This window comes from Dromiciops gliroides, chromosome 4 (genome assembly GCF_019393635.1).
Source record: "Dromiciops gliroides isolate mDroGli1 chromosome 4, mDroGli1.pri, whole genome shotgun sequence".
NCBI classification, from domain to species: domain Eukaryota; kingdom Metazoa; phylum Chordata; class Mammalia; order Microbiotheria; family Microbiotheriidae; genus Dromiciops; species Dromiciops gliroides.
In genome coordinates, this window is record NC_057864.1 from 131,383,009 (window position 1) to 131,401,802 (window position 18,794).

The window sequence follows — 18,794 nt, forward strand, 5'->3', positions numbered from 1 at the left end:
TTAAGCTTTCTTTATTTCAGTGTTTCTGATTAATTCAGCTGAGTTCTGGAAACATTTGTTAAATGCCTTCTATGTGTCGGGCACTGTACCAGGGCTAGGGGTAGGGTTGGAGGATACAATGACAAAAATGAGACAGACCCTACTGACAAGGCGTTGAACAGTCTACTGAAATGGGGAAGAAAGCATCTAGTCATATATGTAGAACTTTCCATCTTGAGAGCTAGCCTATCATTCCCATAGACAGTATTCTTCCCTTCCCTTTTCTCCTTAGGACATTTTATGATCCTGATTCTTTGGAAAATACTCATCGGAGCCTTTATTGAAGAGATACCTTCTTTAAACATCTTTCTAAAACTAGGTCAGGAAAAAGGATGAATGGAGAGAGTTCTGGTTTTAGAGACAGAGAACCTGGATTGAAATTCCAAGCTTGCCACTTACTACTTTTGTGATCTTGGGCAAGCCACTTCATCTTTTGGGTCTCAGTTTTCTCAACTGTAAAATGAGAAAGATGACCACTTTGGTCTCTCCTCCAGCCAGTGATATATGCTGGTAAATGTCTAACACCTTGTTCTCTGTTAAAAAAAAAAAGTACATTCTTTTCAGTTTAATCTGCACTATTAACATTTTTTTTCTATCACTTTAAGTCTAGACAGTCTACAAAAAATCAAGCCCTGGTTTGTAGTTTTTGCCTATTTCTTGCATGTAAATGTTCCCATTTAACATTTAACATCCAGCTCTCACCACCCCAGCACTCCCCTACTTCCAGCTCTAAATTGATGGCTCTTCTCTGGTAGATATAAACAATGCAAATATAGTTGGTAATCCTTCTTTGCTAATTCAGACTTTTTCAAAAAGTTTAGACTGAGGGGCAGCTAGGTGGCGCAGTGGATAGAGCACCAGCCCTGGAGTCAGAAGGACCTGAGTTCAAATCTGGCCTCAGATACTTAACACTTACTAGCTGTGTGACCCTGGGCAAGTCACTTAACCCCAATTGCTTCACCAAAAAAAATAAAAATAAAAAAATAAAAAGTCTAGACTGATAGACAACACCTGAAAGAAGAGTTGCAATGTGGTGGCCATCAAGTATGGAAAATACCATCAGGTTCCTGAGTAAGTGGGCATCAGTCTCTTTGACCAGAGTTCACATTGGCTTTTTCATCCAGTCACCAGAGCTTCCTTTGATAGTAAAGCAATTCCTCTTCTGTTCAAATGGGCTTCAAGGAGTAAGAGTTCTAATGCGCCTAATCAATTTGTTCTACACTTGCCTTTGCAGAGCTCATCAGCTGAGAGGCCATATGCCCTGGCTTCTAGTGCTGAAGGATAAGGGAGAGGCCCATCTAACAGGGCCCTCAGTAGGCTCTGTCATTCCCACTCAAACAGACTGAAGAACAGGGCTATGCTGTTAGAATGTGTGGATATGGGGGCAGCTAGGTGGCACAGTGGATAGAGCACTGACCCTGGATTCAGGAGGACCTGAGTTCAAATCCAGCTTCAGACACTTAACACTTACTAGCTGTGTGACCCTGGGGCAAGTCACTTAACCCCAATTGCCTCACCAAAAAAAAAAAAAAAGAAGAAGAAGAATGTGTGGATGTGTCTGGGGGCCGGGGCAAAGAGGATCCTTTCTAGGTTTAGATGTTGAACTGGATAGTCTTTGAGGACTGTGCTCTAATACATTATTGTGAAACTCAAATAGAAACAGAACCTTGCTTGTGCATATTGATTTAGAAAAACACACATTAACATTATGGCATATTGTAGGTCTTTTAATTTTGTTAAACATTTCCCAATTACATTTTCATCTGGGTCTGGCTTTCATTTTGCTGCCCTCATATTTGATAGTCTAGTCTATCATCATTTGTGTTTACAGCTCTTAGAATAGCGCTCTCAGATTCAGGGAGACAGCTTGGTGTCATGGATATAGAGTGCTGGATTTTGGGACAGGAATGTCTGAATTTAGGTTCTGCCTCTGACACTAGCTAATCCAGTCCCAATCAAGTCAGTTAACATATCTGAGCCTCAGTTTCCTTATCCACAGGGACTGTCAAGATCCCTTCCAATTCTAAATATATGATCTTATGATTCTATGACTCAAAACATTGGGAGTGTGGGGGAAAGGGCAGTAAATTAATTCGAGGGAATTAAGGAATCTCACTTAGGAAAGGAAGAAGATTCAGCTGCCACCCATTTCCTCTGCCAAAGGCTGACCATTTAATCTGGGGGTGCTCTGTAGGAGCTTTGCTCATATGGATGGGTTTGTTCTTCTCACTTTATGGAGCTTTAAATGAGTTTTGCAGTAGACAGCACCTGCCACAGTGGGAATTACCTAGGATTCCTCTGAACCTATTTCACAAATCTTCTTGACCTGAAGAGGGATCCTCAAGAAGGGGTACTCATTTTACAGAGGGCATTGGTTACTTTAGCTTATTATCTCGAAAACTTTTTCAGTTACAACATACTTTATGTTTGTGTGTATAGATTTGTGTTTTTAAAATAATTTTATTGCTATATTTTACTTTTAATTGATAACTATTTGTTTTTATATCATCCATGTGTTCCATTGTGTCCTCCTAGGGAGCCAATCATAATGACAAAAATCAAAAGAGGAGGGAGAGTAGAGGAAACAGTTTAGCAAAACTAACCAATACACCAAAAAAGTCTGATGTTATGTGCTTTGTTTCATACCCATATTTTCCAACCTCTTTAGAGATGGTAGGGAGGTCTCAGATTTAATATGCGTTAAAGAGTGCCTTCAATCCCAGTAATTATATATCTTTACCCCTCTGAATTCTTATTTTTCTAATTTTGGAAAGTTGGTGAAATTGACCATGGTATAATTTATCATTGGAAGAAAACTTATTTTAGTCACTCACTATGAACTGCTCTACCTGGGCCACTGAGTAACCAGAGAATTTTGTCTCTATAATTGACATACTCTAATGTAGCACATCAGGGATTCTTTGCACAAGTAACAGGGGATCCTTTTTTACCTTGCCTTTTTTGATTTATTTCCCTTAAGATCCTACTTACTCTTATTCAGATATAGGTTGTTTATCTCCTAGAATATAAGGAAATAGAATATTGTTGCTTACCTTTTAGTGGAGTAGGTATTTTAATGAAAAATTCAATCTCGTTTCCCTATTCTAGTAATAAAACCCCCTTAATTTTTTTTATTGCTTTCCCTTTAGGGGTTCCATTCCAGGGAATACACTGACATAAGCATTATTGCAAAGAGGAAGATTCTGGCAAGTGTGTGAAAATATGAAATGTAGTATTTCAAGTATTTACTTTTCCTTTGAGACTCAGAAGAAGAACCCAGTCTATCTGCCCCTTACCTTTGTCATTGTGTTCTTGAATTATGTTATCTTTGAACAAAATTAGTTTAGAGTTTGGTTTATTTAATGGAAACTGCCTCAATTTACAAGCAAGGAAGACATCTCAGAGATAATCTTGTCATGCCCCCTACCTAATGTGGGAATCTGCAGAGATCTTCCAACCTCTGGTTATATAAATCCCTCACATTACAGAGAACTGACTACTTCACAAGGCCACCCAGTCCATTATTGGTCAGCTCTAATTGTTAGAAAGTTCTTCCTTTTATATTTAACTGAAATCTGCCTTATAACTTCCACTCACTACTATGTTTATCCTTTAGGGCCAAGCAGAATACAGGAGTGTCTTCCATATAACAATTCATTCAATTGGTTTTTCTGTCTGCCCTTTTCTATTTCTGTCTCACTTCCTTTAAATTATAACCTCTAACTTTCTCTTTTTCTTTTACTATTTCCTATCACTAAATTTTAACTTGATCAGCAATAGCTCTGAGACTATTCTAAATAAGACTGTAGAATTCATTCATTCAATTAATCAATTAACATTTACTGAGTACCTGCTATGTACAGGGCAGTGTGCTAAGTGCTGGGAGTTAGTGACTTCTCTCAGACTGTTCTTCCTTTTTTCTCTCTTCTTGATTCCAGCCATTTCCAATCCTGACATCTTTTCTCTTGGGTTCACTTGATCATTTTTTTAAAATTGGAAAATTTAAATTTGCATTACTTAGCAGCTTAATGCATAAAAATAAGCCAAAACTGTATGAATAACTTATTTTAAAGAATTTATATTATACATTAAATAGGAAGTAAATTATTTAAATGTTTTGAATCATCATGCTATTTGCTTTGCTCAATTTCTGTGTTAAAATTCATTGATGCAGCAAATTGTAGGTATATGAGTTAGAGGAAGGATGAAGTGTTACTGTTACCATGATCATCTCTGGTGTTTTCACAAGCCATCTTAAATATGTACATCAGAAGTTTAAAAAAAAAAAGAACACTTCATTGTGGAACCGAATTTTTAAGAACAGGCTGTTCTAGCGACAGGCTTTGGGAAAGAGTCTAGAATGATGGCATCTGTCTTGGTTATGGTCTCAATGTTAATCAGTTGTGAGCAGTGTATGATGCTGTGGTGGCAGGATCATAAATACAAACAGCTATTTCAATAACCTCTGGCATTGTGGGATGAAGAAAGCTAATTTTGTCTTCTATTTAAAAAAATTAGTGTTTTGAAATCATGTTCTACCATGTTTATATCACATGTATGGTAACTAGAAACTGCATTTAAAAATTTATTTTCAAATAGCTATTGTATGTGGACTTTTGGAAACAGGGTATGTTTTTGTAAGATTTCCCCCAATCCTTAATACCATTTGTAGACACCACAATTGTCCTAGTTTTCATGTTTGCCAATTTGTAGGTAATGAAAACATTTTTACTTTGGTAGCAGAATTGCCAGTGCTGTTACTAGATATGCAGACCCCAGTATGTACCCTATTCTTTCACTCTGTATTTCTAGTTCCTTAGTGAGGCTTATCTTATCCCCTAAATAATTTAAATCATCTGGCCCCTTTTCTTGGGTAAAGGTTGGTAAGGTTGATGGTTGAAGCTAGCAAAGTTTATTTCCAGTCATTAGTATAACTGTATATGTGTGGGGAGAGACACAATGCTTATACCCTGAGGCAGGAAAGCTGTGAATGGAATGCTTCTACTAGAATAGGATTTTACTGGAATAGGAATCTCTAGGATAAGGGTGGGATGCAGCCAGGTGGCTCAGCATAGAGTGTGGAGGATGTATATTGGAGAGAAGAGAGGCAGTAGCTATTGGAATAGTCCAATAGGTGAGCTCTGAGGAAGGAAAGAACATGTTCCAAATAGAAAAAAAAAACACATTTATTAAGTGCTTATTATATGCCTGGCAGCTAGTGGCTCAGCGGAGAGAGCACTGGACCTGGAGTCAGGAACACCTGACTTCAAATTCAGCCTCAGACACTTTCTAGCTGTCTGACGCTGGGCATATCACTTAACCTCTTATTGCCTGACAAACTGGACTCATTGGATCTGCTGGAGAAGGAAATGGCAAACCACTCCAGTATCTTTGCCAAGGAAACCACGATTGGGGGGGGGTGTCACAAAAGTTGGCCATGACTGAACAACAACAACAAAAATATTCCAGGTACTTCGCTAAGTCTGAGGATACAGATAAAACAAGTAGGACATTTCTTACCCTAATGGAGCTCCCATTCTTTGGGGACAGCAGATAAATGGGAGCTAGAAGTTGGGGAGGAGAAGGTGCTATTCCTGAAGAGGCAAGATGAGAAGATGGGAAGTGTCCCAGAGACCTGGTACCTGGTAAGATAAAGCAAATGAACACGAATCAAATGGATGCCAGTGCCTTCCTGTTGTTGATTTCCCCAAATTTATCCTGCCTGTATCTTGTTGGTACATAGTTCTTACATGTTTCCCCCATTAAGCTGTGAGCTCCTTGAGAGTAGGCGCTGTCTTTTTCCTTTCTTTGTGTCCCCAGTGTTTAGCAATATGCCTGGAACACAGTGGGTGCTTAATAAATGCTTATCGACTAGTGGCTGTTGTTGCTATTTGTCTTTTGTTTTCCAAGAGAACCAGTCACATCATGGGGTGATGTCTTGCCATACTTGCTTTCACGATTTAAGTTATGGTCATGTAATTGGAGACTATGTAGATATCTCTTGTGTCCTAATATAGGCTTTTTTTTTTTTTTAATATATAAACAGGAAGGAAAAGCTGCTTCGATGTTCTCAGTGCAAAGTTGCCAGATACTGTGGCTCAGAATGTCAGGTAAGGTTGAAAAAAAATCTTGACTCCTCTCCACTGATAAGTAAAGCATTTTGGATGCTTTAACTCTTCCACTTTTTGTTTCCTGTGGCTTATGAATATCCCATCCCCCTTTCTACTACATAAAATTCTCTGAAACTTGTTCTGGAACTCTTAAAAAGGTGTTTAATTAATTTTCAACATGACCTTTCTGCTTAACTGTATGCTTAATCACTTGGTAATAAATGCAATTACTGTCTAATAAAATGCGTCTTCTTTTAATTTGATTAGAAAGTCTACTTCAGTGTGATTTGTTCCTCTTACATCATTCTTCCTTTTTTATATAGCCTTGCATCTCCTTGCTACCTGTAAGGCCTTTTTTCTTCTTCATTCGAAGTTTTACTAACTCTTCCTTAGTGATATTTGTGTTATGTTGTCGTGTTTTCTAAAAGAATGTTCTTCAAGGCTAGAGGCAGGCACTGTAGGATTTTTGTGCTGGATTTTCTACTGTTAGCTCTGTGACCCTGTGTCATAAGGATGAATAGAATTTAAACCTGGCAGGGTCCTTAGCAATCATCAAAGCCCTTCTGTTTTAGAAATGAATTAACTTAAGGCCCAGAGAGGCTGACCTGGGCTTCTTTAGGCATTAGGTAGCAGAGTTTGGATTCCAACTCAGTTCTTTTGACTCCAAATCTATTTTTACTACATTTTGTACTAGATGATCTCAAAGGTCCTCTCTACCCTTTCCTCTGTGATCCATGGACCCTAGACTCTTTGCTGCTGTTCTCACAAAACATTCTGTTGCCATACTCCATGATTTTTCACTGGCTCTCACCCATGGCTGGAACAGTCTAAGTCTTATCTCCACTTTCTGGCTTTCTTCAAGTCTCAGACAAGGTTCCTCTGTTTGCAACAAACATTTCCCAGTCCTCCTTAACCTCAGTGCTGTCATAATTTGTATAGATGGTGCCTTGTTTTCTCCTTAAGTGCCTTAATCTCCTTTTCTCATTCTCTTGTTTTAGCCTGTAACTTGGTTATCATTGTCCTTGTTGCTACTTGTAGCCCATGTAAACTCTGAGGATCCTTATTCCACTTTCCACTCTCAAAGATAAGTCGGATCCCCTGAACATGGTTATATCTCCCCCTCAAGAGTCTAGCAGTACACTGAAGGGCTCAGGAGTAATTTTTAAAATGTCTTTGGCATATGTCCCCACTGGTATGCGTACTAAGATTATCATTTGAGAATCAGCCAGCCTTTTTCAGCTTTTTGGAAGGCATATTTACTTAGGTGGCACATTAGGAAAAGTTTGAATATATCATCTCCTTGTAGGTTTGTGACACGCTCTCCCATAAGTACATCCAAAATGACAGGGGAAAGTGGTTTCAAACTTAGTAAAAAAGGAGTAATTTATTGCTCCTGGATTCTGAAAGTTCTGTTCTCCCATTTGTGGGGTGCTCCAGAAGTTTCCCTAAGGCATAATGTTTCTTTACTTCTCTCCATGTAGTGCCATAAAGGTCTATTGTAGGCTCCTAAGGTGTCAAGGATATTCATGTGGAGTTGGGAAATTCAACTTCCTCTGGACCCTTTGAAGCTTAAAAGGTCTTCCTCTGGACAAAGGAGGGGAAGGAAGAAGAACTGGCTAAGACCAAGGCCAAAGCCAAAGCATCTCCTTTCTGCCCCCTCCTCTTCCTGTCATGGTTCTTCCTCAGGGATGTATGAGAAAGCTGTACTTGCTCCAATTTCAGGAAAATAAATTCTCCACTTGGTTGATAATTTATAAAAAAATATTGAGGTGTAGTCAAGTTTCCTCAGCCTGAATGGGCATGATTGTTGTGCAACATCATTCTAACTTGGAGACCTCTAGTTTAGTCCAATTAATCTAAGGCCCATGAGTGACTGATTGAGGCATCTCACCTCATTAAGGTATCAGGGCTAAAATTGAGTGCTGGAGTATTGATCTCAATGTTACACAATAATAGCCATATAGAGTAGCTGGGGGCCTGGTTTTTCTTCCAGGACTTTTTTCCTTCTCTGATTTTCTTTTTACCTTTTTTTTTTTTTTTTTTTTTTTTTTTTTTGCCAGGCAGTGAGGATTAAGTGATGTGCCCAGGGTTATACAGCTAGTACCAAGTGTCTGAGGCCAGATTTGAACCCAGGTCCTCCTGAATCCAGGGCTGGTGCTTTATCCACTGCACCACCTAGCTGCCCTTCTTTTTACTTTTAAAGGTGACTTTATCCTTTCTTTGTCTTCCCAGTCCCTTTCTCTATTTCTGTCTTATCTAAATGGCAGTTTCCTAGGAAACCTCATTTTGTTCCCAGAACTTTCTCTTTAACCCCTGTGAGGAGGTCTTGTCCTTCTCTAGATGTCTTTAGACACAGGAAGATGGGGTTAGGTACAAGAACCAACTTGTTTGTGGGCATCAAAAAGAGGAGAAACAAGAAATAAAAATACCCCATCTACTCTTTTTCCCACGGAAAGACATAAAAAGTTAAAAATAACCATAATATTTCCCTCATTTCATTTCTCATGTCTTTTATTTTTAGATTACATACTCTGATAGAGCCAGAAAAATACTCTGGTGGTGGGGGGGAGGTGTTAAGAGTTTTAAAAGTAGTGCTATATCCATAGAAAGCACTCAAGAAATAGAAGTCCATGTGAAATCCTACTCATTTTCTTCATGTCAAATTTAACTTGGTGATTAAAGGAATAATCATAGGTTTGGAAGAACTATATGTAGCAAACATAGTATTACCATATCATTTGTAACACAAACCTTTTAGCCTTACTTCTGACACATTCTGGCAACCACATAAATATCTCTTACTGATAAAGTGTTACATTTGGAATTTTTTGTACCATTTTTGTGAAGAAGCCATCTTTGTAATGTCACATTTCTTTCTGTAGAGCAATAAAGAAAAATGGACATTATGTGATTAGAAAGAGTGGAGGAAACAAGGTAGGGTGGAGGGGTATGTCATTTTGATTCATTATAGAGCACATGTGTGTACAACATATATTAGCTGTTTACTGTGGCATCCATAATAATGCCATGGTCAGATTTACTGTAGAAGATAATGGGAAAATAGCAAGTGAGATGAAAAATATTACTGGATGAAATAAGTCTAGCTCATGTGTCTGCGCGTATCTATGTGAAGCATGTGTGGAAATCTGAGATGACCTGGAAGAATGCATTTAAATGGCTCTGTTTATCTCTACCTAAAGGTATAGCATTAAACAGTGTAATTATCGAGGATTCCTAAAAAGTAGCACAGGATTAAACTGACAAGCTGAGGTATAAATGGTAATGAACAGGAGGCAAAAGCACTTGGGAGGGAAATTAATATAATAGTTGTGAGTTTGTAGCATAAAATCGATAATGTGCACACCTTAGGGGGACAGAGCTTTGGTTTGCTGGTTTGGTTTAGTGTAGCATTTATTGTGGGAAAGCTGGCTATGGGATTCTGGGTGTATTTGAGGTCCTTGAGAGCAGGCTATTTGTAACACTGAGTCTCTCTGTGCCCCTCACCCACAGGGTCAGTTTTATGACCATTGTTTGATTTGTTTTTTCAAGGCCCAGTAAGGCAGGGCTTAAATTGAGCAGGGTATCTTTGGATCTTGGACCCAACATCCTTTTATTTTATTGGGAACATGATGAATAGTTGGGGCTCAGTTAGGCCAGAGGTAAGAGGGGGAGGGGGAGAATCTTGAGTCTCTTCCTTTTGCTATTAAAGCATCCCAACAGCTATCTTGCACATAATCCCATTGGCAGTTTCCCATGTAAATGGCTGCCATATTAATTGAAAATTCATCCAAGAGAACATTTGTTGAAAACCTCCTTTGTCAAAGACAGATCGAAGCTTCCAGTGGTAGCTTAGGGAGATTGTTTTTTTCTGCATCATAAACTGGAAGCCACTGAATTATAGGAAGTTTGAAGGAATAGAGTTAACTTCTGCTGACTTTTCTATGTTCTTCAACACTCTGGAGCAAAGAATTTTAGCCAAGGTGGCCTTATCTTTGTTCCATTCTTCATTTCCAGTCTCTTCAAAATGGAGATAATTCATCTGTGTGAATTGGAGCTATAAACCAAGGAGATATGCTTAGTTTATAAAGACAATAGAATCCCTTTATGGTCCCACTGTGTGCCTCTCAGGTGGTGATCACATCAGTCAGTTCAGAACATTCAGAGATGGCCTGAAAGGAGTGCTTCAAAAAACAAACACCACCACCCCCCCCATGAAAAGAAAGAGAGTAATGATGGTGATAGTCAACAAACCAATTTCAATCAAATTCAACGAGCTTTATTTCACCTCTGTTGGATTTCATTTGATTCATTAATGTGTGCACTTCTAATTGAGCTAATTGCTGAGCAAAATTAGCAGCTGGGCATTGCATCAAATTGCAGTTTACACACTTTTAAAAAGTACTGTATTAGCAGAGAGAGGCTCTATTTTATGTTGATAATTACAAACCTCTTTAGAAATGTGAATCATGTACTTAGGTTTACATTTTATGCTTAGTTGTGGAATGACGATTCATTTTTGATGGGTAGAAAATTAATCCCACATTAGTAAGCACTTAACAGTGTGATTTAATAAGTCAGTTTCTAGAATACCATACCCTAAGCAGTAATAATGGAGGAAACCACACTCTTTTGTTCATTTCACAAATATCTATGTGCCTTGCTTCAGAATGTTGTTTAATTGTACATGTGTTGAGAATCATAAGAGAAGACTGGCTTGTATCTAATTTTGAAGACGATTCTAACCAGAAGAGAGTTTAAAGCAGGTGTGTGCTGGAGCCAGCTCTGACTTACACTTATTATAATTTAGGTGTCTTTATTCCTCAGAAATCACTGCAAAAAATCAGGATTTGATTTGTTATTTTGTTGATGGTCTAGTCTTTAAAAAGTGTTAATAATTCAGATTAAATTTAAAAGTATGTGTCTGTGCATTTTTTTTTACCCCAGCCTCATTGTTAAACATTTATCACCAACCCTTTTATTGCTCTATAAACTTTACATGAGCTCAACAGTGGAGCAATAGAAAGTTTGGGGAAGTAAGTCAATTAAGGGATGTAAGACTGGAGGCCTAGTGTCTGTAGGTTAAAAATAATAATGATAATTGGTGTTTGTATAGTTCTTAGAAGTTTGTAAAATAGTTTATATCCATTATCTGAATTGAGTCTCACAATAACACTTATATAGGCTTGTAACTTATCATCCTAGCGGTTAATAGTTGATGAAAACTCTGTCTGCATAAAGATAGGAATAGTAAAGCCATGTTCAGGTGTGCCTCCCCTATACTTATGTGAGGTATGGTCATCTTTATTTAGGAATCATTTCTGGTTTGACTTTTTGATTCCTTGCTAGGTAATTAGGGGAAAGAGGAGGAAAACAAGCATTTATATAGCACCTACTGTGTGCCAGGCACTGCGATAAGCTCTTTGCAATGATTTTCTCATTAGATCTTCACCACAATCCTGTGAGATAGGTACTTTTATAACTTCCATTTTAGAGTTGGAGAAACTAAGGCAAATAGAGGTTAAGTGACTTGCCCAGGGTCACACAGCTAGTAAGTGTCTAAGACAGGATTTGAACTCAGGTTTTCCTAATTCCAGGCCCAGCACTCTTGTCTACTGTGCTATATCTGTTGTAAAAAAATGGAAGAAAATTACACATATAAAACTTGTTACAGATATAACTTGTATTTGTAAAACTATACATGTATACACATATGTATGTACATGTGTATATATGTATACATATATGTATTGTATGTATTTTAAAAATGTACATGTAGCTAAATGGTGCAGTGAATAGAGTATGGGACTTGAAGTCAGGAAGACTCTATTTCCTGAATTCAAATATGACCTCAGATACTTACTAGCTATGTGACTTTGGACAAGTCACTTAGCCTTGTTTTCTTCAGTTTCCTCATCTGTAAAATGAGCTGCAGAAGGAAATGGCACACTACTCTAGTATCTTTGCCAAGAAAACCCTAAATAGGATAATGAAAAGTTGGACAGGACTGAACTGACTTAACAACAATAATCTTTTTCTCTCTTTCTCTCTCCATATATATTATACATACACACATATATAAATGTGTGTATGTATATATTATATCTGTATACACATTTATAAGCATGCATCATAAATAAAAGTGAAGAAATACAATTTTATAGAAAAGAATAAAATATAACTTAGTTTGAAGGGAGGGCATTAACAGTTGGTGCTAGAAAAAGCTTTGTGTAAGAATATGGTGCTTGAACTGCATCTTAAAAGAAGAGCGGATTGGTATGAGGCAGGCATTAGAAGAGAGTGCATTTCAAGCATGTGAAAGGCAAGTCCAAAGGTTTGGAGATAGGAAATGGAATTCCATGTATGAGGAAAAAAGAGAAGGCCAAATTGACTGCATTATAGAGTGAGGGAAGGAGAGTAATGTTCAATGAGGCTGGAAAGATAGATTGAGACCAGATTGTGTAGGGTTTTAAAAGCTTTACAGAGAAGTTTATATTTGATCCCAGGAGGCAAAAAGGAGCCATTTGAGTTGATTGAGTAGGGAAGCCACATGGTCTGATTGGCACTTAAGGAAAATCACTTTGGTGGCAGGGTATAGAATGGATAGAATTGGTGAGAGACTTGAAGTTCGGGGACCAATTAGGAAGCTCTTTTAGTAATGTAGGAAATAGACAATAAGACTCTAAACTAAGGTGGTAGCTGCTGGAGTGGAGAATAGGAATTGATTGTGAGAGATGTTGTGAAGATAGAGTCAGCAAGATGAGGATTCTGATTGGATATTTGAAGTTAGGGAGAGTAGGGAGTTGAGGATGATGCCAAGGTTTTGAACCAGGGAGACTGGCAGGATAGTGTTGCCTTTGACAGAGATAAGGAAGTTTGGAGAAGTGAAGTTTTTAGGAAAAGATAATGAGTTTATTTTTGGACATGTTGAGTTCACTGTGCTGGTATTCTGTAACCAAAGCTCAAAGGAGCTAATGAAGATGGATATATAGTTCTGAGTCATGTGATTAGAGATTATACTTAAATCCATAAGAGTCAATGAGATTACAAAGAGTAGGTCTACAGGGGGAGACTAGGGCAAAACCTTGGGAAATACCAAGAGTTGGGTGTGTGTATCTCTAAAGTCACATCACATTTTGTACTTTGGAAAGAGTTTGTAGTCAGAGTCTGAGTTAGAATTCTGGATTTAAAAAGAATCTGTATAACCATGGGCAAATCACCGAATCTCTCTTGGCCTCAGTTTCCTCAACTATAAATTGAGAGGTTAGATTAGATTATTTCTAAAGTACCTTCCAACTCTATATCTGTGATCCTATGATCTTACAATTCTTTCATTCTCTTCTTCAATAGGTATCTTACTCTTCAAGACAAACATTGGTTTTGTTTTTTGTTTTTTGGTATAGAATGGTTTTTCAATTGGCCAGGAGACAATGGTAGCCATTTTCTAGAAAAGTGAAAATTTAATTTGTTTGTTTGTTTTACTTAACTCATGTCCTTTAATAATAGGAATAGTGGAATAGGAATTTAAATAATGTTGTAGGGTTTACTAAGCCATTTACATGTGTTATACCATTTGATTCTCAAAAGAATCCCATGAAGTGGGCACCATAGGTATCATCCTTATTTTGTATGGGGGTCAGACATAAAGAGGAACACAGAAGTTATCTTTTAAGATCCTAGTGGGTAGGGGCTGTTTTGTTTTTGATTTTGTATCCACAGTGCCTAGCACAATGTACGCCAGTCATCTTGACTTGTCTTGCCACTGGACTCCAATGACTTTGGAGGAGAGGGTGAGGCTGAAAACTTTGTGCAGTTCTGCCTCACTTAAATCCAATTCAGGTGCAAGTCCACACATCACCCTTGTGATGTCATTGGTCATCTTTGAAAATGAAGGAGGAAGATGGTGGAAGAAAGGTAGTGACTTTCCTGAGCTCTCCCTGAAACCCCTCCATATACCTCCAAATAATGCCATAAGCCAATTCCTGGAACACCAGGACACACTAAAAGAAAGGGTGAAATAATTTTCCAGACAAAGAGAATTTAGAAGGTCAGCAGGAAAGGTCTGTTGTACTGGGGGGAGAGTGGAGCACAGGCCAGCACAGGCCATGCCAGCAAAGACCTAGCCCCAGCACAGACCCAGCCACAGCCACAGCCACAGCAAACCAGGAGTAGCCCTTGGGAGCCTCTGAATCAGCAGTGGTAGGAACTGCTTCTGGAACTCACCCCACGGTAAGGGGGTTGAACGATTGGCCAGAAGGAGATTATAGGGCTTTCTTTGCTAGCACTGAGGTAGGACTCTGTTGTTTGTCCCATACTCAGATCCAAGTCACAGTTTTGGGTAGCAGTCCCAGACTGGGGAGGAGTACAAGCACACTGGAGCTTGCAGCCACAGTGGAGGGGAAGAAAAGGAGGCCTGTGGTTGCTTGCAGACCAGAGCACAGGCCAGGGGAGTGGTAAACATACTTCTTAAATCATACCACCTGAGAAGAACTAAAAAATCACAAATTCCTGGAAGTATCCTCTGAAAACAGCAGCACAAACCCCCTTGAAGCTTGGGGCAGTGTGCTCTCCACTCTGGAAGCAGTGCCCCACTTTAACAAAGAGTTAGAAGTCAAGAAATAGGGTGGGAAAATGAGCAAACAGAAAAAATGCTGACCCTAGAAAGTTTCTATGGTGACAAGGAAGATCAAAATACACCCCCAGAAGAAGATAACAAAGTCAAAGCGCCTACATCCAAAGCTTCCAAGAAAAATATGAATTGGTCTCAAGCCATAAAAGGGCTCAAAAAGGACTTTGAAAATAAAGTGAGAACTAGAGGAAAAAATGCAAAGAGAAATGAGAAGGGGGCAGCTAGGTGGCATAGTGGATAAAGCACTGGCCCTGGATTCAGGAGTACCTGAGTTCAAATCTGGCCTCAGATGCTTGACACTTACCAGCTGTGTGACCCTGGGAAAAATCACTTAACCCCCATTGCCCAGCAAAAAAAAAAAAAAAGAAAAGAAAAGAAAAAGAAAAAAGGAAAAAAGAAAGAAAAACAAAGAGAAATGAGAGTGATGCAAGAAAATAATGAAAACATAAGTTAACCACTTGGTAAAAGAGACACAAAAAATACTGAAGAAAGTAACACCTTAAGAAACGGACTATGCCAAATGGTAAACGAGGTACAAAAAGCCAATGAGGAAAAGAATGCTTTGAAAAGCCGAATTGGCTAAATGGAAAGTGAGGTACAAAAGCTCTCTGAAGAAAGTAACTCCTTAAAAATTAGGATTGATCAAGTGGAAGCTAATGGCTTTATGAGAAATGAAGAAACAATAAAGCAAAGCCAAAAGAATGAAAAAAATAGAAGGCAATGTTTAATATCTCACTGGAAAAACAACGGACTTAGAAAATAGATCCAGAAGAGATAATTTGAAAGTTATTGGACTACTTGAAATCCATGATCAAAAAAAGAGCCTAGATATCATCTTCCAAGAAATTGTCGGGGAAAATTGCCCTCATATTCTAGAACCAGAAGGTAAAATAGAAATTGAAAGAATCCACCAGTCACCTCCTGAAAGAGATCCTGAATGGAATACTCCTAGGAATATTATAGTCAAATTCCAGAGCTCCTAGGTCAAGAAGAAAATACTGCAAGCATCCAGAAAGAAACAATTCAAGTATTGTGGAGCCACAGTAAGATAACACAAGATTTAGCAGCTTCTACATTAAAGGATATCTGGGCTTGGAATATGATATTCTGGAGGGAAAAGGGACTGGTATCACAACCAACAATCAGCTACCCAGCAAAATTGAGTATAATCCTTCAGGGGAAAAATGGGAATTCAGTGCAAGAGAGAACTTTCAGGCATTCTTGATAAAAAGGCCTGAGCTGAAGAGAAAATTTGACTTTCAAATACAAGATTCTAGAGAAGCATGAAAAGGTAAACAAGAAAAAGAAACCATAAGGGACATTAAGATCTTAAACTGTTTATGTTCCTATGTGGGAAGATGATACTTGTAACTCATAAGAACTTTCTCATTATTAGGGCAGGTGGATGGAGTATCTTTAGACAAAAGGCGTAAGTGTGAGTTGAATATGAAGGGATGATATCTTTAAAAAATAAAATTAAGGGGTGATAGAGGAATGCACTGGGAGAAAGGGAAAGGAACAGGTGGAATGGGGTAAAGTGTCTCACATAAAAGAAGCAAAAAAAAAGCTTATTGAATGGAGGAGATGATGGGAGAGGTGGGGGGGGGGACTGAGTGAACCGTACTCTCATCAGAATTGGCTCAAAGAGGGAATAACATACACACTTGATTGGGTATAGTAATCTATTTTACCCTTCAGCAAAGTAGGAGGGGAAGGAAATAAGGGGGGAGAAGGTGATAGAAAGGAGGGCAGATTGGGGGAGGTGTCAGTCAGAAGCAAAACACCTTTGAGGAAGGAAAGGGTGAAAGGAGATAGAGAATAGAGTAAATGACATGGGGAGGGAGTAGGATGAAGGGAAATTAATTTAGCAACAATGACTGTGAAATGATGATCAGGATGCTCTCAGAAAAACCTGGAAAGACTTACATGAGCTGATGCAAAGGAAGATGAACTTTATACAAAGTAACAGCAATATTGTAATGTGATGTTTAAAATCTAAATTGTGGTCACCTTAAATCAGAAGCTTCAGCTCCAGTCTAGTCTAGAGTTCCAGCTTGGTTGGGTTCTTCCTGAAGTCCTCCTCCACGAGCCTGCTTTAATCAGGAACTCCCTCTTTTGCAAGCTGTTTGCGGAAGCTTTTTTATACATCTGGAATAGAGGTGGTCCTTACACACTGCTTCAAGGTGATTGGTTGGCATCATCCAAATCCATTGTCTTTGAGGGTGTTCTCAAGTCGAGTTCACAGTCTAGTGTCTGAGAACAATACCTTCTTAAGGGATAGCCAGGTGTGATTACAATCCAATTAACTTGAAGTAGGCTTAATTAGCAGTCAATCACTCTCACTTGATTCAATCAGTATAGATTAATCTCCAGGTGGGTCTTTGAGTATCTGCTAAATCCCACTATTTCATCACAGTAAGATGATCAGCTGTGAATGTCTTGGTTATTCTCAGCAATGCAGTGATCCAAGACAACTCTGAAGGACTTATAAAAAAGGGGATCCATCTCCAGAGAAAGAACCGATGACATCTGAATACAGATTGAAGCATTTTTTTTTTCAGTTTCTTTTTCTTAAGTTTTTTTTTGTCTGTTTTCTTTTATGACCTGACTAGTGTGGGGATGTTTTGCATGTTGAGTTGCTTGCATTCTTAGGGTGGGGGGGGGGTGAAGAAGGAGGGAGGAGGAGAATTCAGAACACAAAGTTTTAAAAATGGACACTAAAATTGTTTTTACATATAATTGGGGAAAAAATAAAATTCTAAATAAATGGCAAAGAATTACTTTAGGAAGGGATCCATAGGTTTCACAGATGGTCAAAGGGGTCTAGTACATCAAAAAAGGTAAAGAAGCCTTATTAGAAGATGTAGAGAACCTTGTAATGTTCAAATTTCATTCAAAGCATTTGGAGTTCTTTTAAAAGTACACCTTAGGGGCAGCTAGGTGGCACAGTGGATAGAGCACCAGCCCTGGAGTCAGGAGTACCGGAGTTCAAATCAGGCCTCAGACACTTAACACTTACTAGCTGTGTGACCCTGGGCAAGTCACTTAACCCCAATTGCCTCACTAAAAAAAAATAAATAAAAGTACACCTTAAAGATGTTATTTACATCCAGAGAAAGAACTGAAAAATAGAAATATGTATAGAATAATTTTACATATCTACTTACTTGTGTCTAATTGTAGCCATGGGAGGGGATAGGGGAGGAAGAAAAGAAAAATAAATTTACATGATCATTTTGTTATATATTTAATAGTAGATTTGAAGTTTCATGTACAACCATCTTTTTACTGTACCATGTTACTGAAATGCATGTTTTATTCCATAAATTAAAAATAAAACTTTATTTTAGAAAAAAATAAAATGGAGGAACATTAACAACAACAGCATGGCATAGACAGTGACCACTTAATTTCTTGCTTTAGTGAGAAAGACTCATAGTCAAAATTTAAAGCCAAATAAATCTTCTCTGCCTTTTTTCCTACTACCACAAATTTGGTGTGTATGTGTCACCCGATTCTTACCTGTGACTCCAAGAAGCTATAGTATGTGCAGTGACCACGCCTTGGTAAACCATCTCAGTAGATGGGCTGAACCAGGTTCAGTGTAACCCATCACTCATTGGTGAGGTAGGGGGATCTCTATCCCAAGGATGTGAAGACTTCCTCCAGTGGTATGGGCAGATGAGAACAATTTGTTTCAATGGCCATGAAGGTGGCTGAAGCAGACCCTGCAGAATGCTTAGAGCTTGGTCAGACACTGAAGATGCCAAGGTCATCCACTGCATCCCAGACCACTGTCAGTCATCCTGACTTTTGTCCTGCTGCTGGATTTCACTGACTCTGGAAGAGAGAGTGAGGCTGATGACTTTGTGCAACTCTGCTTCACTTAAATCCATTTCATGCACAAATCAACATGTCACCCATGATGTCCTTGGTCCTCTTCAAAAATGAAGGAAGGGCAACAATGGCCACATCTGTCCTTTGAGCATCTTCCTCCCAAGGCTTTTCTAATTTCTGTT

General features: G+C 38.5%; 1 protein-coding gene across 2 annotated transcripts in view; it reads left to right on the forward strand.

Annotated features, from left to right (window-relative positions):
* Positions 1 to 18,794, forward strand: part of SMYD3 (SET and MYND domain containing 3) — a 1,026,564-nt gene that overhangs the window by 167,651 nt on the left and 840,119 nt on the right. For both annotated transcript variants that reach the window (XM_044004559.1, XM_044004560.1), the window contains exon 2: positions 6,086 to 6,149. In XM_044004559.1, coding sequence (XP_043860494.1) covers positions 6,086 to 6,149 — 64 coding nt within the window. The remainder of the gene's footprint in view (positions 1 to 6,085; positions 6,150 to 18,794) is intronic.